General features: G+C 42.9%; 1 protein-coding gene across 1 annotated transcript in view; it reads left to right on the top strand.

The window, feature by feature from the left end:
* Positions 1-26,827, top strand: part of nudcd1 (NudC domain containing 1) — a 107,260-nt gene that overhangs the window by 37,843 nt on the left and 42,590 nt on the right. Inside the window, exons 3-6 of the mRNA XM_078216902.1 lie at positions 8,816-9,001; positions 10,962-11,142; positions 14,426-14,614; positions 23,817-24,021. Coding sequence (XP_078073028.1) covers positions 8,816-9,001; positions 10,962-11,142; positions 14,426-14,614; positions 23,817-24,021 — 761 coding nt within the window. The remainder of the gene's footprint in view (positions 1-8,815; positions 9,002-10,961; positions 11,143-14,425; positions 14,615-23,816; positions 24,022-26,827) is intronic.

Raw genomic sequence — 26,827 nt, 5'->3', positions numbered from 1 at the left:
GTCTCTGTACCTTGTTTCCTCGTACCTCGCATTTGTAAAATGCGTACTGGAAGGTTCTTTGGAACAGTATGTAGATAGCCCGACTCGAGAGGGGGCGATACTGGACCTAGTTCTGGGAAATGAGCCCGGTCAGGTCGTCAAAGTTTCGGTAGGGGAACATGTGGCAAATAGTGACCACAACTCTGTTAACTTTAGGATAGTAATGGACAAGGATGAGTGCTGTCCTACGGGCAGGGTGCTAAATTGGGGGAAGGCTGACTATAGCCGGATTAGGCAGGAATTGGTGGATGTTGATTGGGAGAGGATGTTCGAGGGTAAGTCCGCGTCTGGCATGTGGGAGTCTTTTAAGGAACTATTGATAAGGCTGCAGGATAGGCATGTGCCTGTAAAAAGGAAAGATAGGAAAGGTAGGATTCGAGAGCCGTGGATAACCAGGGAAATTGAGGATCTGATTAATGAAAAGGGAGGCGTATGTTAAGTCCAGGCAACTGAAAACAGATGGAGCTCTGGAGGAATACAGAGAGAGTAGGAAAGAACTCAAACGGGGAGTTAGAAGGGCAAAAAGAGGTCACGAGATGTTCTTGGCAGGCAGGATTAAGGAGAATCCTAAGGCATTCTATTCATAAGTTAGGAACAAAAGAGTTGTCAGGGAGAAAATCGGACCTCTCAGGGACAAAGGAGGGGAATTATGCTTAGAACCCAAGGGAATAGGGGAGATCCTAAATGAATACTTTGCATCGGTATTCACGAAGGAGAGGGGCGTGTTAACCGGGAGTGTCTCGGAGGGAGGTGTTGACCCGTTAGAGAAAATCTCCATTACAAGAGAGGAAGTGTTAGGTTTTTTAGGGAACATTAAAACTGACAAAGCCCCAGGGCCTGATGGCATCTATCCTCGACTGCTCAGGGAGACGAGAGATGAAATTGCTGGGCCTCTGACGGAAATCTTTGTCGCTTCTTTGGACACGGGTGAGGTCCCTGAGGATTGGAGGATAGCGAATGTGGTCCCGTTGTTTAAGAAGGGTAGCAGGGATAACCCAGGAAATTATAGGCCGGTGAGCTTGACATCCGTGGTAGGGAAGTTGTTGGAGAGGATTCTTAGAGACAGGATGTATGTGCATTTAGAACGGAACAATCTCATTAGTGACAGACAGCATGGTTTTGTAAGAGGGAGGTCGTGCCTTACAAATTTGGTGGAGTTTTTTGAGGAAGTGACAAAAACGGTTGATGAAGGAAGGGCCGTGGATGTCGTCTATATGGATTTCAGTAAGGCATTTGACAAAGTCCCACATGGCAGGTTGGTTAAGAAGGTTAAGGCTCATGGGATACAAGGAGAAGTAGCTAGATGGGTGGAGAACTGGCTTGGCCTTAGGAGACAGAGGGTAGTGGTCGAAGGGTCTTTTTCCGGCTGGAGGTCTGTGACCAGTGGTGTTCCGCAGGGCTCTGTACTGGGGCCTCTGCTATTTGTGATATATATAAATGATTTGGAAGAAGGTGTAACTGGTGTAATCAGCAAGTTTGCGGATGACACGAAGATGGCTGGACTTGCGGATAGCGAAGAGCATTGTCGGGCAATACAGCAGGATATAGATAGGCTGGAAAATTGGGCGGAGAGGTGGCAGATGGAGTTTAATCCGGATAAATGCGAAGTGATGCATTTTGGAAGAAATAATGTAGGGAGGAGTTATACAATAAATGGCAGAGTCATCAGGAGTATAGAAACACAGAGGGACCTAGGTGTGCAAGTCCACAAATCCTTGAAGGTGGCAACACAGGTGGAGAAGGTGGTGAAGAAGGCATATGGTATGCTTGCCTTTATGGGACGGGGTATAGAGTATAAAAGCTGGAGTCTGATGATGCAGCTGTATAGAACGCTGGTTAGGCCACATTTGGAGTACTGCGTCCAGTTCTGGTCGCCGCACTACCAGAAGGACGTGGAGGCGTTACAGAGAGTGCAGAGAAGGTTTACCAGGATGTTGCCTGGTATGGAGGGTCTTAGCTATGAGGAGAGATTGGGTAAACTGGGGTTGTTCTCCTTGGAAAGACAGAGAATGAGGGGAGATCTAATAGAGGTGTACAAGATTATGAAGGGTATAGATAGGGTGAACAGTGGGAAGCTTTTTCCCAGGTCGGAGGTGACAATCATGAGGGGTCACGGGCTCAAGGTGAGAGGGGCGAAGTATAACTCAGATATCAGAGGACGTTTTTTACACAGAGGGTGGTGGGGGCCTGGAATGCGCTGCCAAGTAGGGTGGTGGAGGCAGGCACGCTGACATCGTTTAAGACTTCCTGGATAGTCACATGAGCAGCCTGGGAATGGAGGGATACAAACGATTGGTCTAGTTGGACCAAGGAGCGGCACAGGCTTGAAGGGCCGAAGGGCCTGTTTCCTGTGCTGTACTGTTCTGTACTGTTCTTTGTTCTTTGTTTCCAATTTAAGATGTTCCTCAAAACCTACTTCTTTGGACAAGCTTTTGGCCACCGGTTCTAATATTTTCTTTCGTGGTTCAGTGTCCATTTTCTGCTTGATAATGCTCCTGTAAGGCACCTGGGGCATTTTACAAGTTAAAGTCAGCGTATAAACGGGAATTCCAATGAAGCTGATGTGTTGTCACACCCACTGATGGGATGTTTTACTGATGCCAATTTTACTGAAGTCGCAGTCTTTGTTACTCCAAAATGGCAATTGATTTTTCATGTTTTCTTCTAAACTTCTCTTGCTGATTGAAGTTGTGCTACAAAGTCTTGTTTCAGAATCAGTATTAGGCGATGAAAACATAGCTATGTCTTTAAACCGTTTTCAGTAAATTTGATGTGCATTCTCTTATAGTGTAGTTGTCAATGCTTGCAATTGCAAACCGTTTCAGTGCTGTTTTGTGCTGTTTTGCTTTTTCTTTCTTGCTTGCAATAATTATTTCTCCTCTAATATCTGCTTTGACATTTCCCACATGCTTTACCATATGTGGAGCACTGAAGCATGAGATCACTGGCTGTTACTACAATATAAGCTACTCAATACTTTCACTGATTTCTAATGGCAGATGAAAGCTGTTTATTTTAAGGATGTGTTATAGAGAGTGGTTCACCACAGAATAAGTTATTGAGTAAGGCAGTTGCCACTAAAATAATGGCATCTGTCCCTCCAAGTTGACACTTTTTTATTTAACTAAGCGTCTTTCTATGATTATCTCATGTAGGTTGAATTTTTTTTAGTGTATAGAATCCGAACATATTTCCATTGGCTGTTTTAATAAATATTGAGAAGGAAAGCGAGAGGAGATTATTTCCGGCCAGATATCTGAAAGTGGTTCTGCGTTCAATGCCACTTTTACTTTTGATAGCAGAGAAAAACTGTAGACTTTAAAGAGGAAAAACTGCTTTCACTGTTTGAAGGTAGAGGTCACAAAGTATTGCGAGCAATACTCTGTACTTTGCTTCTTTTTATGTGGAGAAGGATCAAAGAGGAGCTGACTGAGAGGAGAAGATATGTCAACGTCATGAAAAAAAGACAGACATTGAGAACGCTTTTGCAAGAAAGAGTAAATTTGCGAGAGAAAGGGAATTGAGTGGAGTGGCTGAGAGATAATGACAGGATTTTGCTTTAAGAATAACAGTGATGCTCACTTGCTTGTCATTAGGTAATCAGACAGCAACTTTCAGAGCCTGCACATGCAGAGTTAAATGCAGAAAAATGGTATTTACTGTGTGAGTTACCATGCTCCTACTTAGGCTGCCTTATAACTGGACCTTACAGCAATTAAATCAACAAAATTGTCTTCAGTTGCAGTTTTTGCCCACTAATTACCTACTGAAGACACCAGAAAGAATAGGGCTGGTGTCTTCAGGATTAAGTGAATATTTAAAGGGTCTGATGAGCCTTATTTGCTGCTAAACAGCCTCCCTGGCCCTAAAATTTTAACTTTACAATTGTGGGGTCTCATTCTTTCAGGAAATTAGTGATTGCAGACGTTAATTTTAAAAAGTCTCTTCTCTCTCTCTCTCTCTGAACCTATCTTTCTCAATCTTTATCTCGTTTTCTGCATGTGATTTAAAGCTAATTTATATCGTCTGCTTTATACTTTCTGGTTTTGATTCTACATGTCTCAGTGAGAATTTAACGTGCTGATATTTGCCCTGTTCCTTGTGGAGGATGTTATGATCTTAGACTGGGCCCACAAGTTGTCGCTAAGATCCGGTTAGGGGGCCAATAAGGTTTTGTTTAAAGTAGACAAAGTTTGAGATTTAGGACACTCACTCAGTGAATAAAGCCACATGATTCCACATGTATTGAACAGACAAAAATGTACTGTACTATACAAGGTCAGAAAGATGAAACAAGTTACATTATCTATCTCATATTCTGACATTCAGGGTTATTATGAGATACATATGAATTAACAAGTCATCGGTGGTCAAACACACCACACTACATAATAAATTCCAAATGTGACCAGAACATTCCATGGATTTCTCGATAACAAACCCAGATGATAGTAACGCTGTGAGTTGACCGGTTTTACTGAAATTCTGCCTCTCTCACCAGTGATTCCAGCCTTCACCGTTGAAGATCTCACCTTGGCATTTTCTCCAAATGTTGCTTCGACTCGGATGGCTTCAACGCCAGTCCACCTCGTAGGGTTTCAGTTTTGCTTTCTGAGATTTCACCCCCCTAGATTCCTGAGTACACTCAATGTACAAACAATTTCAGCCCTTCAGCTGCACAGAAGACAGAGGGTGGTAGTGGAAGGGTCTTTTTCCGGCTGGAGGCCTGTGACTAGTGGTGTTCCGCAGGGCTCTGTATTGGGACCTCTGCTGTTTGTGATTTATATAAACGATCTAGAAGAAGGTGTAACTGGGGTGATCAGTAAGTTTGCGGACGACACGAAAATGGCTGGACTTGCAGATAGTGAGGAACATTGTCAGAGGCTACTGAAGGATATAGATAGGCTGGAAATTTGGGCAAGGAAATGGCAGATGGAGTTCAATCCAGATAAATGCAAAGTGATGCATTTTGGTAGAACTAACGTAGGGGGAGCTATACGATAAATGGCAGAACCATAAAGGGTGTAGATACGCAGAGGGACCTGGGTGTGCAAGTCCACAGATCCTTGAAGGTGACGTCACAGGTGGAGAAGGTAGTGAATAAGGCATATGGCATGTTTGCCTTTATAGGACGGGGCATAGAGTATAAAAGTTGGGGTCTGATGTTACGGTTGTATCGAACGTTGGTTCGGCGCATTTGGAATACTGCGCCCAGTCCTGGACGCCACACTACCGGAAGGACGTGGAGGCTTTAGAGAGAGTGCAGAGGAGGTTTACCAGGATGTTGCCTGGTATGAAAGGGCTTAGTTATGAGGAGAGATTGGGTAAACTGGGGTTGTTCTCACTGGAAAGACGGAGGATGAGGGGTGACCTAATAGAGGTGTATAAAATTATAAAAGGCATAGATAGTGTGAACGGTGGGAAGCTTTTTCCCAGGTCGGTGGTGACGTTCACGAGGGGTCATAGGTTCAAGGTGAGGGGGGGGAGGTTTAACACTGATATCAGAAGGACGTATTTTACGCAGAGGGTGGTGGGGGCCTGGAATGCGCTGCCGGGCAAGGTGGTGGAGGCAGACACACTGGGAACGTTTAAGACTTATCTAGATAGCCACATGAACGGAGTGGGAATGGAGGGATACAAAAGAATGGTCTAGTTTGGACCAGGGAGCGGCACGGGCTTGGAGGGCCAAAGGGCCTGTTCCTGTGCTGTTTTGTTCTTTGTTCTTTGCTGCAGCTCCAAATGGCCCACAGCACAGAGTCACCAACCTTTAGCTGTCTTCTTGGATCTTCGGGACTTCTCCTGAATCCAGTTCTCTTCAAAGTCTGCTCCCTGCTATCCTTTTCTCTAATTGGAGTTTGGCCCCTTTTATTCTTCTTAACTTAATTGGGACCTGACTCTGTTCCACTGTCTTTGCCCCATACCTGGAACTCTTCTTTGGACCTCTCCCTGTTCCCTCTTTCTTATCCCTCTCTCTGAGCCACTTCTTGGGACCACCCCTGTCTTCTTTGCCTCGTTCCTCTCCTGGGATACTGTCTGTCTATGGCGTTCCGCACCCGGTCACCTGACCTTGGTTTTTGCACCATTCTTCTGCGCGTGCACTGGAACGGTCCTCAACCCCCAAAAAATGTGGAAGTGCCAATTTCCACATGTGCAGTCTGCCCCAGCCTGTGTGTGCACAGGAGGTGCAAGGTTGATCGGGACTTGAAATTCCTAACCTGCGCACTGAAGATTAATGTAGGTTAAGTTTTGTAACAAGGATGCCCTGACAGATCACAACCTGAATCAGAGCAGATCACTGTTTGGAAGCTGCAAACTCTATGGGCGCTTGTCAGCAAAGTGACCAACAAGCACCGTTTCTTCATCAGTGGCCAGACAATCCCGGCCAATGTCTGTGATTGAGTGGACTTTCATCGTCCTGCTCAAACCAGTGTATCATGGCTGGATGGAGTATTGCTGTTCATGTATTTACCCTGTTCTACGAATTACTGTAAACTGACATACACAGCCCGTGCAGCTGCTTCTGATTTTTTAAAATATCCATAAGGTTACTGAAATTATTCTTTCATAAGTTCTTTTGCTCACTGCTTGTTCTTTCATCCGGTTCCCTTGAGGAATTTGGCAATGCTGTACTGCCACTATTGATTTCTTTTCCCTCGAGTAGCGGGTAGCTACTCAATTTGTTTTGCTTGAGATATTTTGGTGCATTTCTGTTCTGGCAACAGCAAACTGGTAACTAGAATCAAAGTGTGAGCAACCTAAAGCCCAAAGCTGTAACTGCTTTCAGATCTAAGGATGCTGCTACAAGGATCTGTTGAATTTATCAGCTGAGTTGGACTTGGAGATCTTTAGCTGGAGGTTTTGCAGTTGTTCTAAAGGCAGTGCTGAGAAACAGTACTGTTACTTTTCAGTATAATGGCGCCAGTGGGGAATATGCAATTAATTTGTCCACTAAAGAGGAGAGTGGAAGAGCCCTGTGTACTTGAACCCAAGGACAACTAGGGATGGGCAATAAATGCTGTAAGAAGTCTCACAACACCAGGTTAAAGTCCAACAGGTTTATTTGGTAGCAAAATCCACTAGCTTTCGGAGCGCTGCTCCTTCGTCAGGTAAGTGGGAGTTCTGTTCACAAACAGGGCATATAAAGACACAAAGTCAATTTACAAAATAATGTCTGGAATGCGAATCTTTACAGGTAATCAAGTCTTAAAGGTACAGACAGTGTGAGTGGAGAGAGCGTTAAGCACAGGTTAAAGAGATGAATATTGTCTCCAGATAGGACAGCCAGTGAGATTTTGCAAGCCCAGTGATCAATGCTGGCCAGCCAGCAGTGCTCATGTCCCACGAATGAATAAAAGAAACCTCATGAGCAGGATCCATCACTTCACCGCCTGCCCATGTCCATTTGGAAGGAGCTGAAGGGACAGTGGTCTCCAATCCTTCTACTTGCGGCCTCCCCACAGCAACACAGATAAATCACAATGTAGAAAAACTGCAGTGGAATCCCACATTCCAGTGTTTGAAATAAAAAGTCTTTTCACATTTTGTGCTGTTTTGCAGTTTATGTTGAGCTATTACCATTTAAAGACATCTCTCGGTGTAATCCTGTGCACACTGCATTGTGTGAACACTGAGCAGCTAAAGTTTGAAAGTGGGCCACAGCCTCACCCTCTTGTTTCCAGGAGTAAGGTTGTTATAACTATGAATGGCTAACACAACAGCCCAATATTTCATTGTGCACACATCCTTTTTCCTCTTTTTATATTTAAAAAAGTTCCCTCTGTTTATATTCTCCACTTTCCCACAAAACTTCCCAACCAGAACAGTGGATGAACCACTTTCCCAAGGCTTCTGCGAGCAACTAGTTGGTATCTATGTAAGCAGCGTATACACAGACCTCCATTTTCTCATGCAAAGTCATCTGGGCTCTAGTTGTCATTGCTATCCCCGATTGGCCCATATACTGGGAGACTTCCTTACAAGACCTAACATCCCCAACCGTTCACCAGACAAACTCCCACCACTAGATGCCTGATAATCAGACATGAATAGCACTTACATTGTCTTATCCACTCCAGAATCATCTCTATCAATTGCGTGGTTTCACTCACCAGGGCTATTTTCCACCCTGCACGTGTTGGAACTGTTTATTTAGGAAATAAGAATACAAGTCCCCTATACATTTTATTTCATGAGTGGCTGGGGGATTAATCTTTAACTTATGGAGACTCCAGGATAATTCAGGAGAGCTTGCAGCTCTGACGAAGGGCCATCCTGACTTGAAACCTTGGCTCTATTCTCTCTCCACAGATACTGTCAGACCGAGTGAGTTTCTCCAGCATTTCCTGTTTTTATTGTTTGAGTTTGCAATTTAATTCTGCTAAATATATCAAAGTGTAACTTGTAAGTAGTCTCTATAACTGGGGGTTTTACTCAGCTCAAGATCTGAGTCTGTTGTAAAGTCATTGACAGAGATTGATCACTGTGATTGGTCAATAACTCCATTATCATTATGTGCTGTGACGGTCAGGAGGGTGAAAGGCAATGTCGGTGGACCTTGGTTTCCATTTATCAGCAATTCCTATGTGATCCTTGTCGATTGCATTGTTCAGTTGCTAAATTGTAGTTGTTACACAGTAGTTTATCTTCCAGTGACTCGTCACAATGCCTAGTTAAGGATGCAGGAACTTATGTGGCCCTTTAAAAAAAAAATGTTAATTTTTGGTCAACAAAATCATTGATCTGTTAATTTAAAAAAAATGCATATTTGTATTCACAGGATACTGCAATAAGCAAACCCAGGGAGGTGTTCCGGCTATCACCAGAGATTAAATCTTGTGATACCTTGGTCTGCGCTTCTATGCATTTTACGTCTCCTACATGGGCAGCCTTGTCAGATGGGACAGGAAAGTTGAATCTCCTCCAAACAAGCAAACGTGGAGCAAATAACACTGAGAAGTGGGAGGTGAGTTAAATTTATTTAAGCAGGTGAGTTCTGAATATTTGTAAACCTCCATTATTTTACATTATACGTTGAGTTTTGTTTTACAGGGAACATAATCTCTTGCAGGTTTGAGGGAGAGAACAAAAGATAAAAAACATCTTTATACGGTTTGTGAAAAAGTCAATTTGGCTTTTTTACAAAATGCTCAATGCCTTGAATTTGTTCAAACAAAAAATTATAGTGGAGACAACCTTCAAATCCCACAAATTAGAAACTCAGTGGTTATTCCCCTGATCTTTCATTGTAACTAGAACAGAGGATCAGTTGAAACATCATTTGTGCCATTTCTCCGGTGTATCTGACAGATTTTAGTGCAACTGGATGTGCACAGTGATGGTGGGATTATGTATCTCCATTGTTTTGTCAAAGACAATATTCCTTTATATTTGCAACACCTTGGGGAACAGCTCATTGATGAACAATGGTACAAACCAGTGTTCTAGCAACTTGTAGACAGACATTTCAACTATCCTGTATGAATATCATTGTCTCACTACCCTCTCCACTCCAGGGTAGAAAATTCCTCAGTGCCCCATCCATGCCTAATTTTTTTCTCCTGGGGGTGGGTGGGGGAAATGTCCAACTTTATAATCCTTTTATTTTTAACCTGCGCAAAGCCTGTCGAATTCCAAAAGCTTTCTTGACAGACCCAATCTTTCAGTGGCAGATCTTTGCAAGAACAACACAAAACAAGTCGCAGTGTCTTTCTCTCATTCCTTTAATCCTCTTTCATTGAAACATACCATGAACTTTACCTCTGCTAGTCTCTGTGGAAAAGCATGTCATACAGTAAAGATGATTTCCTAACCTCTCCTGAATAAAATTATACAGAATGTACGCATTTCTAGTTTTCTTCAGCTCTGACAAAAAGTCACCCAGACTTGAAGCGTCAGCTCTATTCTCTCTCCACAGATGTTGTCAGACTTGCTGAGATTTTCCAGCATTTTCTGTTTTGTTTCACATTCCAGCATTGACAATAATTTGCTTTTACCTCTGGCCCATGCTGGTGTTAACAAACCTTCCCCATCCTTCTTTGTCTCAGCCGATTAGTGTATTTTACTAATCCTTTCTCCTTCCTGCAGCTTACCCATGAATGAATGTAAACTACCCACCTCAATTACCATGTGGTGGCAAGTTCCACATTCTAACCACTCTTTGAATAAAGACATTTATGAATTTCCTACTGAATTTGTTAGTGATTATTTTAATATTATATACCTGGGTTTTTAGTTCCTTCGCAAGTGGAACCCTTCATAATTTTAAAGACCAATGGCCCAGAACTTCCTTTCCCAGGGGTATCTGAGAAGGAAGGTGGGGGACTGCTGGAAGTCCCCACACCAGGACTGGGAATTGATGGGAAGTTCAAACTTCTGATGGGCAATTTCCCTGCACTGGGAAGTATCTGAGACTCCAAATTACATCGGAGACTTTGGATCGTTCTGACTTTCTTAGCAGAATAGTTAACCAGGAAAAATTAAAAGAATTAAAACCAGTTCTACCTGCTGCCGAAGATTTGTTTTAGCGGGAACGTGTTTCTCGGGGAACTATGTTTGTGTGTCTTAGCCTTTCCAATGGGTCAGGGATCAGTGCCTGAAAGACCTATAAAGGCATTAACTATTGGGATTTTCGCAGTACAAGTCACTGACTTATTTGTGAATTATATTACTTTGTGGTTAAAATGTCCAATCAATACAAAATGATCAAAAGGTGCAGGAAAACCTGTATGAATTCTACCTTCATGCAATTATCAATGTCTTAATGGTGGAATGCAGAAAAGTTTTTTTTTTAAGCTGTGAAAACTGTCATGAACCAGGCCAGTTTTGAACTCCCGGGTAGTATTTTCACATGCTTGGCGATTCAAATATTAGTGCTTGAAAATGCATAAATCTAATGTTCTGATTTTCTGACCACTTTCTTACAGGTAATGTTCCAGCAAGAATTCGGGGAGCCTTTTGTGATAGTCCATAGCCACTCTTATTTGAAAGCAGGTGCCCACTCAATAGATGTTGTTTTACTCAAGACCGAGCAAGATGAATCAAATGTCAGAGGAAGCGGGTTCCATTCAGTCGTAGATTGGCTGACCATCACCAGTGTAAACAGCGGTGAGATATAATACTGACAATGATTGTGGGAAGAAGTCACCCTGGTAGATGTTGCTGAATACAAATTAAGAGCAACTGTTGTCTCTCCATTCCAGACATACGGAAAATCCATGAGGCAAAGCTATAATATTATGAATTCTCATCTAGAAGCTCTTTGGCACTGGTGTGAATAAATAGCTGGTCTAATGTTGTTTCTAGCAAAGCAGCCAAGGATCAAATGATACACTTCTGATGATGTATACATTATTTATTCATATCTCCATACATAGTTTGTACCGAGTTTTAGAAATTGAAATTTCTGCTTCTCACTATTTATTGTTGGTTGTGTTTGGTATCATTATTTTATGATTCGTAATAGGATTTATTTAGATTCATAGATATCTGCAATTGATTTGAGTCTGCTGCTAGTGTGCAAACGTGTTAAGCTCCAAGACCAGAACATGAGTGGCTTACAGCAGTCACCTAAATCCTATGATTAGATCAGCATCTTGGAATGACTCCAGGGTACTTTTTCTTTTTAAACATCGAGATTTTATGCGTTGGATTTATTCCGTTTTCAGATGTTTATATGCCATCAGCATCTGTTGGTGCAGATGTTAAGTACCAATGTTCTGGATGACATTCAAGCCGATGCATCAGCAATTGTACAAGGTCAAGAAACAATTTGCAGCTGGTTTATAGGAAATTATACAGCCAATATGCCGTCTACTCCTGTTAATTCAAAGTAATTTTCATGCTTCAAAAAAATTCATATTAGCCAGCAGTATGCCCTGAAGAATTTGAATGTAGCGACTCGCCAAATCTCTACAGGAAAAAGTAAAAAGCTTCACTGGGAGAGATGTTAAATTTCTGCAGCACAACTTGCTTTATTTTCCAAGATGCACTTCAAGCATTTGCATTTTTATTGTTCCCTGAATGACCAAGGCTCTTTATTCCTTGAATGTTCTGATACTGCTTTGCCTCCACTGCACTGGGGAAGGACTGTCTTACCTCAGCACCTGATGTTGATCAAGCGCTTGAGTGAGCAGTGGATTTTACTCACCAGCATTCATTTGTGATAGGAATTTGAAATTGCTCAATAATTTAGTATCAGAATCCCGACAGTGCAGAAGGAGGCCATTCGGCCCATCTAGCCTACACTGACAACAATCCCATCCAGGTCCTATCCCCGTAACTCCACGGATTTACCCTAGCTAATCCCCCTGACACTAAGGGGCAATTTAACATGGCCAATCCATCTAACCTGCACATCTTTTCTCCAGCCCGACAACCCTGCACATCTTTGGAGTGTGGGAGGAAACTGGAGCACCCAGAGGAAACCCACGCAGACATGGGGAGAATGTACAAACTCAACACAAGAGTCATTCGAGGCCGGAATTGAACCCGGGTCTCTGGTGCTGTGAGGCAGCAGTGCTAATCACTGTGCCACCGTGCCATCTAATTTAAATTAGGAGATATGAATTAAGCGATGGACTTTCAATGAATGGTATTATTGAATGATTGATTCCAACTTAAGTTAGCAGACAATTCAAACAAAATAGCTTAAAAATTAAGAATGGGCGCTATATTAAAGATAAATACCTTTTGTGATGTATTGCAGCAAAATCACCAGTGAATAGTCTGAAACCTGTGTCTGAGAATTCTTGTGCAGGAGAGTATTGTGAGACGTTATCGCTGGAATAGTGGCTGGTGCTCTAACAGTAATGCAGTCTTATTATTATTTGAACTTTCATATAAATTCATGACAAATAGAAGTTTATTTGTGAGGCAAAAGGACTAGGGAATATTGAAGAGGCCCCTTGAAAGGACGCAAGAATTCTCAGGGTTGTCGGGCTGGAGAAAAGTTTAGAGATGGTGAGGAGTGAGGAGCGAGGGAAGAGCGAGGGGCGAAGGCAGTGGAGAGCTTCGAATATAACGATGTGTATTTCAGAACCAAGGCTCTGCCAGAATAGAAACCAATGCAAAGGAGTCTAGCCCAGTTTTAAAATTGTCTAAGACGGTGATGAGGAGAATTCTTTTCCTGACGGTTGTTAGTCTGGTGAATTCCCTTCCCCAGCGGAGGGTGGAGACTGAGTCATTGAATATTTCCATGGCTGAGTTGAACAGATTTTTGATCAACGCGAGAGTCCAGAGTTATGACAGGAAGGAGGAGTTGAGGCCACGATCTTATAGAATGGTGGAGCAGGCTCGAGGGGCTGAGTGGCCTACTCCGTCTCCGAACTTTTGTGTTCTTGTTTTGTGTTCTTTAGATCGGTGAGCACGGGGGTAATGGACGGGTGGGACTTGGTGCAAGTTAAGATACGAGTCCCTGAGTTGGGGATTGGCTGAAGTTTATAGGAGGTGAAAAAGGGGAAGCCAGCCAGGAGCACATTGCAATAGTTGCGTCTGGAGGTAATAAAAGCAGCTTTGAGAGTTTTAGCAGCAGGTGTATGGAAGCAGATGGACAATGTTATGTAGGTGGACATAGGTATGAGTTGTTGCCTTTGGGAGATGAGTGGGGAAAGGATGCTGTGGGGGGAGGTAAGAAATTAAGGAAAGATAAATAATTTTTTCACGCCAATGTTTGTAACTCATTTTGCTCTTATTGCAGTAACTTCAGGGTGATACATGCATAGCATCCTGCTGAGTTCTGTTTGCTCTAAAATAACTCTTGAACACCTGCACACTTCCAGTAAGTCTTGCTGTCAGACATTTAAATCTGAATGACAGATGGCCTTGTGCTTCTGCTTTAATCACGCAACGTTATAAAGTGGCACATGTTGAGTGATGAATACTCTTGAAATGGCCAGGATAGTACATTTTGAGGAAAACATTCTCGAAAGCTGAGCCAGTAACTGGCCCACGTGGTGTAATTGCTTAACCAAACCAACTAGAATGTCCTCTGGCTTGTGGCAGTAGCTTGTACCAAAGTCTGGGCATCCACCAAGTTGCGACACTTTGTTCCTGTCTCCCAGGCTGGGTGAAGAAATGAACAGTGAGGCTTCCCTCTTCCGATTGAAGTAAAGTGACCCCTGAACACAAGTCAGTATGAAACAAAGATAAGATTGGAGTTTGCTGAGGCACTCCCATTAACTTGCTGGTGCTACTTTCCTGGGGTCACCATTGAAGAATGGTCCCTTAGGCTGGAGGCCAGAGGGTGCCTGCGGTAACAAACACTTACCTGAGTTACTGAGTGGAGGAGAGAAGGTGAGGAAATGTCTTTGGGTTTACAGGGGACTATGGAATGTCTCACTTGTGTCCTGTAAAAAGCAGGGAGTAAATTTATTCTCTTGTGTGTTTGCAGAGAACAGCAGATATGAAGTTTCAAGGCACCGAACTCTGCATGGGAAACTCGCTCCGCACTATGCAGCTGTAGAACAGGATGGCACCAGCCTGATTATAGCTTCTGACAAACCTTTCAGGTTTGTGCAGATTGATGGGAAACCTGTGGAGGAGCAGAAGATGGAGAAGATAGCCACCAGCCAGACGAAAGGTCAGATCTGGTGCCAGTGACACCATTTATTTTCCTCCTTACTGTTTTCAGCAGAATGTATTTTTTTCCAGAAAGAAATGAAAAGGAAAAATGCTGGAAATGTACAACAGGTTTGTGTTTGTGAAGAGATGAGGCATACTGTTAATGTTTCCTGTCTTTTCATGTTACTGATCTGATTAACCTGCTCGTTCCCCGTTCTTGTTTATTTTCTCTATTTCTGGCTATAACACAGAATTGCATAGATATTCCAACACGGAAACAGGCCATTTGGTCCAACTGGTCTACATTCTTGTTTATGCTCTGTGAGCCTCCTCTCACCCCTCCCCTTCCTATCCTAGCACTATATGATTCCATTCCATTCCATTCTCCCTCATGTGTTTATCGAGCTTCCCCTTACGTGTATCTATGCTGTTTGGTGGCAGAGTGGTCATGTCATTGGACTAGTAATCCCAAGGCCCAGGCTAATGCTCTGGATACAGGGGTAAACTCCCACCATGCCGCAGGTGGAATTTGAATTCACAAATTTGGAATGTAAAGATATAGAGGAAATCTGCTTGCCTGGTCTGACCTACATGTGACTTCAGACCTATAGCAATTTAGTTGACTCTTAACTGCCCTTCTGAAATTACCTAGCAAACCATACAGTTGTATCAAACCACTCTAGAAAGCTTCAACCGGACAGACTGCAGCGGTTCAAGAAGGTGATTCACTAACACATCAAGGGGAAATTAGGGATGGGTACCAAATGCTGGCCTAGCCAACGGCACCCACCTCCTATGAAAGAATAAATGTAAAAGAATAACATTCACTTCAAACAACTCCCTATAATAGTGAGTTCCACATCCTCCCCGACCCCCGTGGGAATGAGTTCCACGTCCTCCCCGACCCCCTAGGTAAATAACTTTATCCTGAATTCCTTATTAAATTTATTAGTGCTTATCTTACATTCATTATGTTTATGATTTTACGATTGTTTCTTGTTTTGAAATTACATTTTTAAAAATGTTTTTAAAGGCGCTCAGATTCCCTTGGGCGTTTAATTGTTGTCGGCACTTGTCAGTGCGAATCAAACAATCTCTGGCTAATGGGACCACCAGAGAGCTCTCCTCAACAGAGACTGCATGATCAGGATTGGTTCAGTGAGCAGTTCAGTAAGAAATGTTTACTGAGTCTGACTCGAGAAAGAATTTTTCTGCAGTAAAACCTCACGATGGATTTCTGTTGCATGAAATTAGTTTCTTTGCAAAGACATATTCCTGGCAATGAATTGTATTGCATCCTTCTGTTTGTCATGACTCTGAAGGCTGTGGGAAGTATAAAGTCATGTTGATGGGAGGAATCATATTTTTATGAAATACCAGAGATGTATGTGCCCTGGGCACAAAATATCAGATTAGAATTTCACACTTCAGAGCACCAGCTCATTGTCTAAGCTCACATGGGAAGAATCTGAAGTTCAGGCACATGTGGGACTATATTCCAATGAGGAACAAACTGTAGTGGGTGACAGCAGCCTTTCACCTTAGTCGAAATGCTCCTGATGTATTGTAATTCCTCCTGTAGCACATTTAAGCTTGTCTTCACAATGCGGTGGCGAATGTACACTTTACAAGGTCAGTAACTTATCCAGTAGCAGTGCTGACCCTTGAATGCATTGGCTATAATCAACAAACTGGCACCAACAGCTCAAATCATTACTGATGGCTATTCTGTTTCCCGGATTGCCACTGTAGTTTTTCCTACACTGATCTCGGCATGAAGCATGCGTACTACAAGATAACAGGAGGCATTGACAGCAGAACGATGTATTCTTTTGTGTGTTGAAAGAGAACTTGAGACTAAATTTCAAACTCTTTGTATCAGCAGGATATGATTGTACTCTTGGATTTGCAATTTTAGCTGAACCATAGGACATGGGGTACTGAATGACAAATACTGTAGTTTGTGCAAAGTACATCTCTGGAAGATAAATTATAGACTGGTAAAATGTCCGTGTACAAGCCATTTAACATTGCGAAACTGAATTTAAAAAGATGCAGGGATGCTTCTGCTGGCTTTCCACATTAACAGTTGAACATCAAGTTCTGTGCTCTTTTCTCAATTATCCAGTTCAGAAAGATTATTTAAAACTGTATCCTGTTGTGGTTTGACTTGTGCACATGGGTAATTCAGTTTGCCCCACTGTTTGGCAGTGTTAACCTTCATGTGCCATCTGCCAATGCTTTGAATATCTCGCCTCTTGAAAATTAACTCCGTGTTCACTGAACGCAGCCGTAATGTTATTGATATGTGGTTAGAAGTGATTGAAATTCCTTCATAACCTTTTTTTAACGGTGGTTTTCGTTTCACTGACTTGTTGATCTGAGCTGCCCTGTTATGTAAAAATATTGAGTATGGTCCCAGGTGCTTTACAGCAGATGGAGTGGGATCAAAATCAAATGGAGGATTGCTGCCAGATTGCTCTGTGATTTCCTGCACTCATCCAAATGCCACTGGAGCAGTGACAGCAGGTCCCCATCTGGCTTGCTGCAGCAAGTGTATGGCCAGGGCGAAGGAAGAAATAGGGTCCTACCAGGGCATTTTTAAAAAAGCACATTGTCCTTCTGTTTTCAGTAAAAATCTAGCCTTTTCAACAAGCTTATAAGCCTTTCAAAATTAGACAATTAACACTTATTCCCTTTGCCATACTGAAGCACAGTGCATCAATTCTGTTCCATTTTTCTCTTTCTATCATTTCATCAAACTTATGGGAGTTTGGAATTCTCTGCCTGAAATGGTGGAGAGAGCGAGAGACCCTCATAACATTTAAGCAGTACTTAGATGTGCTCTTGCGATGCCAAGGCATACAAGGCTATGGGCCAAGTGCTGGAAAATGGGATTAGAATAGTGAGGTGGTTAATCTTTGACCAGGATGAATGTGATGGGCCAAATGGCCTTTTTCTGTGCTGTATACCTCGATGACTATCACTCATGTACATTATAAGAACAAAGAACAGTACAGCACAGGAAACAGGCCCTCCGGCCCTCCAAGCCTGTGCTGCTCCTTGGTCCAACTAGACCAATCGTTTGTATCCCTCCATTCCCAGGCTGCTCATGTGACTATCCAGGTAAGTCTTAAACGATGTCAGCGTGCCTGCCTCCACCACCCTACTTGGCAGCGCATTCCAGGCCCCCACCACCCTCTGTGTAAAAAACATCCCTCTAATATCTGAGTTATACTTCGCCCCTCTCACCTTGAGCCCGTGACCCCTCGTGAACGTCACTTCTGATCTGGGAAAAAGCTTCCCACCGTTCACCCTATCTATCCCCTTCATAATCTTATACACCTCTATTAGATCTCCCCTCATTCTCCGTCTTTCCAGGGAGAACAACCCCAGTTTACCCAATCTCTCCTCATAGCTAAGACCCTCCATACCAGGCAACATCCTGGTAAACCTTCTCTGCACTCTCTCTAACGCCTCCACGTCCTTCTGGTAGTGCGGCGACCAGAACTGGACGCAGTACTCCAAATGTGGCCTAACCAGTGTTCTATACAGCTGCATCATCAGACTCCAGCTTTTATACTCTATACCCCGTCCTATAAAGGCAAGCATACCATATGCCTTCTTCACCACCTTCTCCACCTGTGTTGCCACCTTCAAGGATTTGTGGACTTGCACACCTAGGTCCCTCTGTGTTTCTATACTCCTGATGACTCTGCCATTTATTGTATAACTCCTCCCTACATTATAGTCACTGTGCCATAAAATATTTCTTGCTCCATGTACTTTTTTTGTTTCCTAAACAGTTTTACAGATATTTATGTCCAGTTCTAAATTTCACTAAACTCTAGGAAACTTCACCTACAGCATTATCTCAATTACCTGCTTGATTGCAACGCCATCCACCACCTTGAATATCCCCTCCCTCCACCAGGAACACACTCTGGAGAGAAGCATGTCAGTTTTCTTGCTGGAAACAATACTGCCATTTTTGGTAAGATTTAGCCGAGTGGCTGCAGTGTACAATACCTACAAGGTACCCAATGGTAACTTGCCTGGGCTTTTTGGACAGTACCTCGAAACCTTCAACCTTTACCACCAAGATGGACAAAGCCAACAGGTACATGGGAAAGTCATCCTTTGCAAGTTCCCCAGCAGGATACACACCATTCTGACTTGGAACTCTATCATTCTTGCTTCATTGTTACTGGGTCAAAATCCTGGAAGTCCCTTCCTAGCAGCACTGTGGCTGTACCTACACCACATGGATTCAGCAGCTCAAGAAGAACAGCTTGCCACCACCTTCTCAACAGCAATTAAGGACGGACAATAAATGCTGTTTTGCCAGCAATGACACATCCCAAGAATGATTTTAACAATTGTCACCTCTTGAAAGATTTTTGGAGGGTGCAAAAGGAGCTTGAAAAGAAAAACAGACTTCTAAAAGCATTCTGTGTTAATTTGCTCTTGTTCTTTTCCCTCTCTCTTGGGCCTTTATCTGCACAATGGGTAATGTATCCTGTGATTAAGAAATAACCAAACATCCATCAGTATCCTAGGTTACCATGGCATTTCAAAAAACGATGTTAGAAAAATAGTTATTAGTGCTTAAACTGTGAGACCGAGCTGCAGGAGAAACCACTAATGGTTGGTTTGAAGGCAGCCATACATCAATGCCAGACCCTAAAAAGAAATTGAAGTTTTGGAGAACATGTGCTAAAGCCAATAACTTCAGATGCAGTTGTAATTATTTCTGCCATTGATCCACATCATATGGTTTTCCTCTAAAGAATCTTGGCCTTCTCAGTATGGACTTCTAGTACTTGCTCTTTAGGAAGGAAAGAATGGATTTGTTGAGAATCAAACACAACACAAGGAATATTGTTTTTACATGATGGGTGGTTAGGATTTGGAATGTACTGCCTCATAAGGTGGTGGTGATAAATCCAGTAATAGCCTTCAAAAGGAAATTGGATAAATACTTGGAGGAAAATTTCAGAAGGACAGGAAAGGAGCAAGAGAGTGGGACGAATTGGATTGTTCTTTGAAATAGCCAGTATACACCTGATGGGCCAAATAGCCACCTTCTGTACTATACTGCTCTATGATTCTAAGAGAGCAGAACTTAGCTGTAAAGGAAAGAACTCTGATTATTGCCAAGCTGATAGTTCTGAGTGCATGATGGTATTTGCTTACTGTCCATGATGCCTTGAGAAAGACTTGTCGTGTTTTCCCTTAGGTAAGGATAAGAGACAGATTCAGCAGAGAATAGCAAAGGGCAGCTGCTTTGCTGAGCTGAGAGAGATTGTCACGAACATTAGCCTGTCCTGTGCAGCAGCAAGTTCTTTGATTGTTAGAATGGACAAAGTACAAAAAGTATTGCATTCGCCAGTGTGAAGGAGAAAACTATAAAAACAATTATTTTGCAGATATATTCAGGAGAATAACATACAACATTGGAATAAAACCGTGTAGGAGAGGAACCTTCTTAGCTCCCAAGAAAATTGACAATTCATCCTTTGTTCCTGAGTTGCACTAACAAGAAAGGTTGTATTGGCAGCTATACTTCCTTTCTGGTAAAATTTGTTGTGTCTGAAGGTCAGACTGAAAAATTTTCTATGTTAAATAACGACAGTATCTTGTTCAATCCTTGAGCTTTTGTCTCCTGAACTATAGAGAGAGATACCTTGACACTTTCCTGTAATGCCAGTTACAGAGTAGCAGTTTGACAACCTAAGACCAGTAAAACTTACAGTCCTTGAAATGCACATCAAGCAATTAGTGCTTGTGGCAATCCATTTCTTTTTACCCTTTCTCCAGGAGCTGCTGGATCATGCTGGGGAGTGGTTTCCATTTGATTGCCTAAGTAACTACTTTTTCACCTGGTGAATCCCTCTTTCTGAAGTCACGTGCAACATCGAGGGCCGAAGGGCCTGTACTGCGCTGTAATGTTCTATGTTCTATTTAGCTGCCACCAGTATACAAAGCTATTGGCCAGTTACTCAGCTGAGGATGGTGTAGGCCAGGAGGGTGGTGTTCATTAAAACTTGTCAGTCAGAGTCACTAGATAGTGATGAACTACTGCACTGCAGCAACTGACAAAGGCTCTTTCAGTTACACCTCCTAAACCTGCAGCCTGCACCAGCTTGAAAGACAAAGACAACAAGAACTTGTGAATGTCACTACCCCAGAATCACACACCATTTTGTATTGGAGATACAACCCTGCTTCCTTCTTTGCCTCTGCACCAAAGTCATCTTTGCTTCTGCTCGACAGCTCTGTGGGAGCTTTGGTACTGCAACAATTCAAGACTTCAAGCACTTCTTCAGGCAACCAGTGATGGGTAATAAATGTCAGACTTGTTAGTGAAGTCCAAATCCCAAGAATGAATTTCAAAACCCTGACCTCTTCTAGCCACAACATGTATGAGCCTGGTCACTGGTGATCTGCAGGATGCTGATGGTGTGGTCTTTAGCCATAGTAATGCTGTTGAGTGTCAAGTGTGGTTGGTTAGATTCTCTCCTGTTTCAGTTGAGCATTGCCTGGCACGCGGGTTACAAAGATTACTTGCCCCTTTTCAGCCCAAGCCTGTTTCCTGTCCAGGCCTTGCTGCTTCGGTCATTGGCTGCTTCATTAACTGAGAAATTGAACATGATACAAGTACCAGTGAGCAGCTCCCCTTCTGATAGGAGAGAATAAAGAACAAAGAACAGTACAGCACAGGTAACAGGCCCTTCGGCCCTCCAAGCCTGTGCCGCTCCTTGGTCCAACTAGACCAATCGTTTGTATCCCTCCATTCCCAGGCTGCTCATGTGACTATCCAGGTAAGTCTTAAACGATGTCAGCGTGCCTGCCTCCACCACCCTACTTGGCAGCGCATTCCAGGCCCCCACCACCCTCCGTGTAAAAAACGTCCCTCTGATATCTGAGTTATACTTTGCCCCTCTCACCTTGAGCCCATGACACCTCGTGAACGTCACTTCTGATCTGGGAAAAAGCTTCCCACCGTTCACCCTATCTATCCCCTTCATAATCTTGTACACCTCTATTAGATCTCCCCTCATTCTCCGTCTTTCCAGGGAGAACAACCCCAGTTTACCCAATCTCTCCTCATAGCTAAGACCCTCCATACCAGGCAACATCCTGGTAAACCTTCTCTGCACTCTCTGTAACGCCTCCACGTCCTTCTGGTAGTGCGGCGACCAGAACTGGACGCAGTATTCCAAATGTGGCCTAACCAACGTTCTATACAGCTGCATCATCAGACTCCAGCTTTTATACTCTATACCCCGTCCTATAAAGGCAAGCATACCATATGCCTTCTTCACCACCTTCTCCACCTGTGTTGCCACCTTCAAGGATTTGTGGACTTGCACACCTAGGTCCCTCTGTGTTTCTATACTCCTGATGACTGCCATTTATTGTATAACTCCTCCCTACATTATTTCTTCCAAAATACATCACTTCGCATTTATCCGGATTAAACTCCATCTGCCACCTCTCCGCCCAATTTTCCAGCCTATCTATATCCTGCTGTATTGCCCGACAATGCTCTTCGCTATCCGCAAGTCCAGCCATCTTCGTGTCATCCGCAAACTTGCTGATTACACCAGTTACACCTTCTTCCAAATCATTTATATATATCACAAATAGAAGATCATTGATGAGGCAGCTGAAGATGTTTGGGTTTAGATACTACTCTGAAGAACACTCACAGCAATGCCCTGGGGCTGACAACCAACTTCCATTGTGCTAGACATGATTCCAACTGGTGGAGAGTTTTCCCCTGATTCCCACTGACTTCAGTTTTTCACCTTGGTGCCTCACACTTGAGCTGTTGCTGAATAATGATTGGAATGAGGTCCCTGACTGTTTTCCCCTCTCAATCCTTTAACTCAGCAGTGTTGGAGCCATTCATAGATGACTATTACAAGACTAAATTCAAGACAGACCTTGGCTCAAACTTTCAAAAGCTGGGTTACTCACTGTGATAGCCCATACTGGGCCTTTGAGGGGAAAACAAGCTGTGTTTGTTCTAAATATATCTATACTTCATAGCCTTAATGTATGCAGCTTTTTAAATGAGTGTCATTCATATATTAATGGATAATAATTTCATGTGTGAATTGAAAAGCATTTATTTTTACAGTGTAAAACTTGGCTGTTGTTTTCAGTAATCAAAGTCCACAAAATACTGACAAAAGGTCAGCAAATGGTGAAAAGCTGAAATAAATGATGCACTTTGCAGGTCAACTTGTATCTCAGAAAGAGGAAGGAAGGGTTAACTTTTCAGACCAATGGCCTTTCGCAGCATTTCACTAGATATTTGATAGGTCCATCCATATGAGGTGTTGATAAAGCAGATAAGTCAACACATTTTGTAAATGCTTTCTGATTTATTTGGGTGTGGATTTTGTTATAATCCAGTAATTTGCCAACGCTATTACAGATAATTAATCATAAATAGTAGCCAAATCACTTGGCTCTTTGATGCAAATCCCTTCCTATAAATGGCAGTGTAAATATGGTTGTATTACTGGAAACAACTGAACCAGTGATTGTCCCCATATGATTCTTGGTAACTCTGCTTATCTTTTCTCTGTAATGTCTCGGGTCTGAAACACAGGGTAGATTGCTTACATTAACTCCAGAACAAGTTGCTGAGATGATGAGAATTTACCCATCTGCTTTTTCTTTTACAAAATATGTAATGCCTGCTAATGAAGTTTTAAAATGGATAGAATCTTCTGGGAAAGAGATCAAGACGAAATGTTTCCTGTAAATACTTGCTTGGTGTTAAAGCTCCTTGCATGTTTGCAAGTGGTCAGATTGAGATTCAATTGTTGCAGTAATGAAGAAAGCTAGTGTTGCGAAGAGAGATACACTGTGTTATTTTCTAGGACTTATTTTTATCATAATTTTGGCTGACCTAACCCATATAAATTCAAAATTCAGCAACATCCTCTTGAGTATCCTCTGTAATTGGAGAAAAGCTGTGAGCAAATGCATGTAATCTGTGTGTGCAATGTTCAGGAACATTTCTATGGAGCGCTGCACAGCAGAGTGACACTTTGATATTTTAAAATATTATATTCATGAAACACTGCTACCTTTTATTTCTCTCAGCAGTGGTCTAAAAAACAGATGTGGGGGTGTTGGGGAGGAGTTGAGGTGCTTTGTCTCAGTTAGTAATGGTGAGGAATTGGATTTTAATTTTACAGAACCGACATATTATTGGCAGCAGACAGATGAAGATCTGACAGTAAACATTCAACTACCAGATAACACTACCAAACTGGACATAGACTTCCAGTTGTCACCAGATCACTTCCAAGTTGGATTGAAAGGACAAGTCGCTTTCGTAGAGGGCCAGTTGTATGCTTCAGTTGACCATGGCCTCAGCACTTGGACAGTTAAAGATAATAGGCAAGTACTTTCCCCACTCTCGATCTTCATAACTACAACAAAATGGGGCTAGAGGAAGTGGACTTTGAGGTGGTTTGGTAAAGTAACTAGGGAGAAACTGCTTCCACTGGCAGGAAGGTTTGTAAGCAGAGGACATAGATGTAAGATAGTTGTCAAAAAATATGGGATGGGGTTGAGAATTATTTTACATATGCGTAGTTATGATCCAATTCAAGGTGACATGGCGGCACTGTGGTTAACACTGCTGCCTCACGGCTCCATTTACCCAGGTTCTATTCCACCCTCTTCTGACAGTCTGTGTGGAGTTTGCACATTCTCCCCGTGTCTGCATGGGTTTCTTCCAATTTCCTCCCACAGCCCAGAGGTGTACCAATAGGTGGATTGGCCATGCAAAATTGTCTCTTGGTGTCACGGAGTTTAGCAGGGTAAATATGTGGGGTTATGGGGATGGGGCCTGGGTGGGATTGTGTTCAGTGCAGGCTTGATGGGTTGAATGTCCTCCATCTGTACTGTGGGGATTCTATGATAGTGCCCTTCCTGAATGAGTGATGCAAGTAGATTCAGTAGTAACTTTCAAAAGGGAACCAGGTAGATACGTGAAAAGGGGAAATTTGCAGGGGAAAGCGAAAGGAAGTAAAGTTAATTCCCGTGATGGGCTGAATGACTTCTTGCTGTGGTACCTAGACACTTGCACAAACCCCCCTGGCTATGGTGTCCATGCTGGTTCTTTGAAAGAGCAGTCATGTTTACTCCCACATCCCCAACAATCTAATTTTACATTTGGCTATCAATCAGTAGGAGCCAGGAGTACAGAGTAGTGGCTGAAGAAGACCATTCACAGGATGTCTTTTACAATATGCGATTACAAGTAGATTCCTCTGCAGCAAGTGCTTCCCCCTCAGGAGTCAGGAGTACTTAGCGAAACAGTGACAGAGTAGTTTTGTTGCTGAATTGGCAACCCAGAGACCTGTAAAAACAATCCAGGGAAATGAGTCAAATCCTACCATCCCAATTAATTAAATAAATCTGGAATAAAAAGCTAGCATCAGTAATGGCAACCATGGATTGTTATTAAAAACCCATCTAGTTCACTAGTGTAAGTCTGTCATTTTTTTTCTGGTCTAGCCTGTCTGTGACTCCAGACCCTTTGCAATGTGGTTGATTATTAACTGCCCGCTAACATTTTCTAGAAAGCCACTCAGTTTATTCAAGAAAGCAGCTCACCACCACCTTCTTGAGCACAGTTTTGGTCTTATTAAGGATACCCAGATCCAGTGAATACAAAAAAGAACAGATCCCTGCAAATAGGAAGTAAATCTCTGTAGAGGTTGTAACTAAAGGCAGTAGAATTATACAGATACCATTTGGGTATAGGACCTAATCAACAGGTCCCTGGCAACATTTTTAACATTTGGCACCCTGCTCTTTCATGTAGATATTTCTTTGTGTTCTTTCAACACATGTCCGTGATGATGACAGAAGTTTTGACGCAGTAGGACAGGATTTCTCAAATTGCGACCCCAACCGAAATCTTGGAAACTCTTGAGTGTTACTTTCTGTTAGGGCAGATTTTATGAAGCTGAGGTTTGGAGAGGGCTGGTTCAGCTCTTGCTATTCAATCAAAGCACCAAGATTCAGGATCTGTTAATGTTAGTAACTCAAGGTCTATGCATGTTACTGGGGCCTTGAGATCCATAGAGTATACCCAAGAGAACCATGAAGACAAAAGTTAGGGACACTTCTGCTCTGGAGCGGCCAGTCTGAGAAAGATGTACCCTGTCTGGGTGGCACCAGGATAGGATTTTGCTTGATTTGTTCCTTCTGGTGGACACTTGCAGTGTAGTACTGAGGGACTGCTGCATCATTAGAAGTGATGTGACAACAAAGTGAGGCCCTGTCTGTCCTGAAGTGGATGTAAAGGTTCCACAGCATGATTGGAGACTTCTTCCCAATGTCCTGGCTAATATTGCTACTGCTGTGTGACCAAAAACACTTGTATTGGGAGGTCTGGATTGGCTGTCCACTCAATAGCCTTTTGATAAGCTTAGTGGAGAAATGAGCGATTGGAACAGATCCTAATGGGTGGGTTAACGTGATCAGTCCCATGGTCTGTGACTCATGGCCGTAATCGTAATTCAGTCATCCCTCATCTTGGACTAATGGAGTAGGTTGCTGCATCATCTCTGCTTCGTGTCCATTGACTTTGAGGGAGATTGAAGCCAGAAACCACTGCTCTTGGCTTTTCTAAAAAATGTTGCATGTGTCCCACGATTCTGTACATCTGTCTAGTGGGTTGATACAAGCTGCTGCTCCCAGAATAGCTGACGTGGTTTTAAACACTTTCTTGGTGGGGTTTTCAAGTCTTTGTGAGTCAGGAGATCAGAGTTGCTCATCACTTCCTCCATCTCACACAACACATTGACATCCCAGTGATTGGCAGGTGGGGTACTGGGAACCACTCAGTTGAAGTAGACTTCAGCATCCCTGACGCTGTGCACATGGCAACGTTTACCTGCATGTCTGTGATCTTTCTAAAGTGACTGAAGGACTTAGAGGCACAGCAGTATCCTGCAGCGAAGTACAGAGTGTAAGTGTCATTAACAGACATAAGATTATAAAGGACTCATTGATGCAGCTCAGGAATCTCACCATTGATCATCATTGGCTAAGCTGCCTCAGATACAACTCTATTAAAGATGCTCCCTCACAAATCTGGCCTCTTTTTTTCAATTTAAAACATGACTCTGTGTGGTAGGAAGCTTCAGATCAAACTCTCCCTTTCCCAGAAACAGATCTGCATTCTGAG

Source organism: Mustelus asterias, chromosome 7 (genome assembly GCF_964213995.1).
Source record: "Mustelus asterias chromosome 7, sMusAst1.hap1.1, whole genome shotgun sequence".
Lineage (NCBI taxonomy): Eukaryota > Metazoa > Chordata > Chondrichthyes > Carcharhiniformes > Triakidae > Mustelus > Mustelus asterias.
Note: the sequence above shows the minus strand (reverse complement) of the source record. Positions and strands in the feature narration are given on the sequence as shown.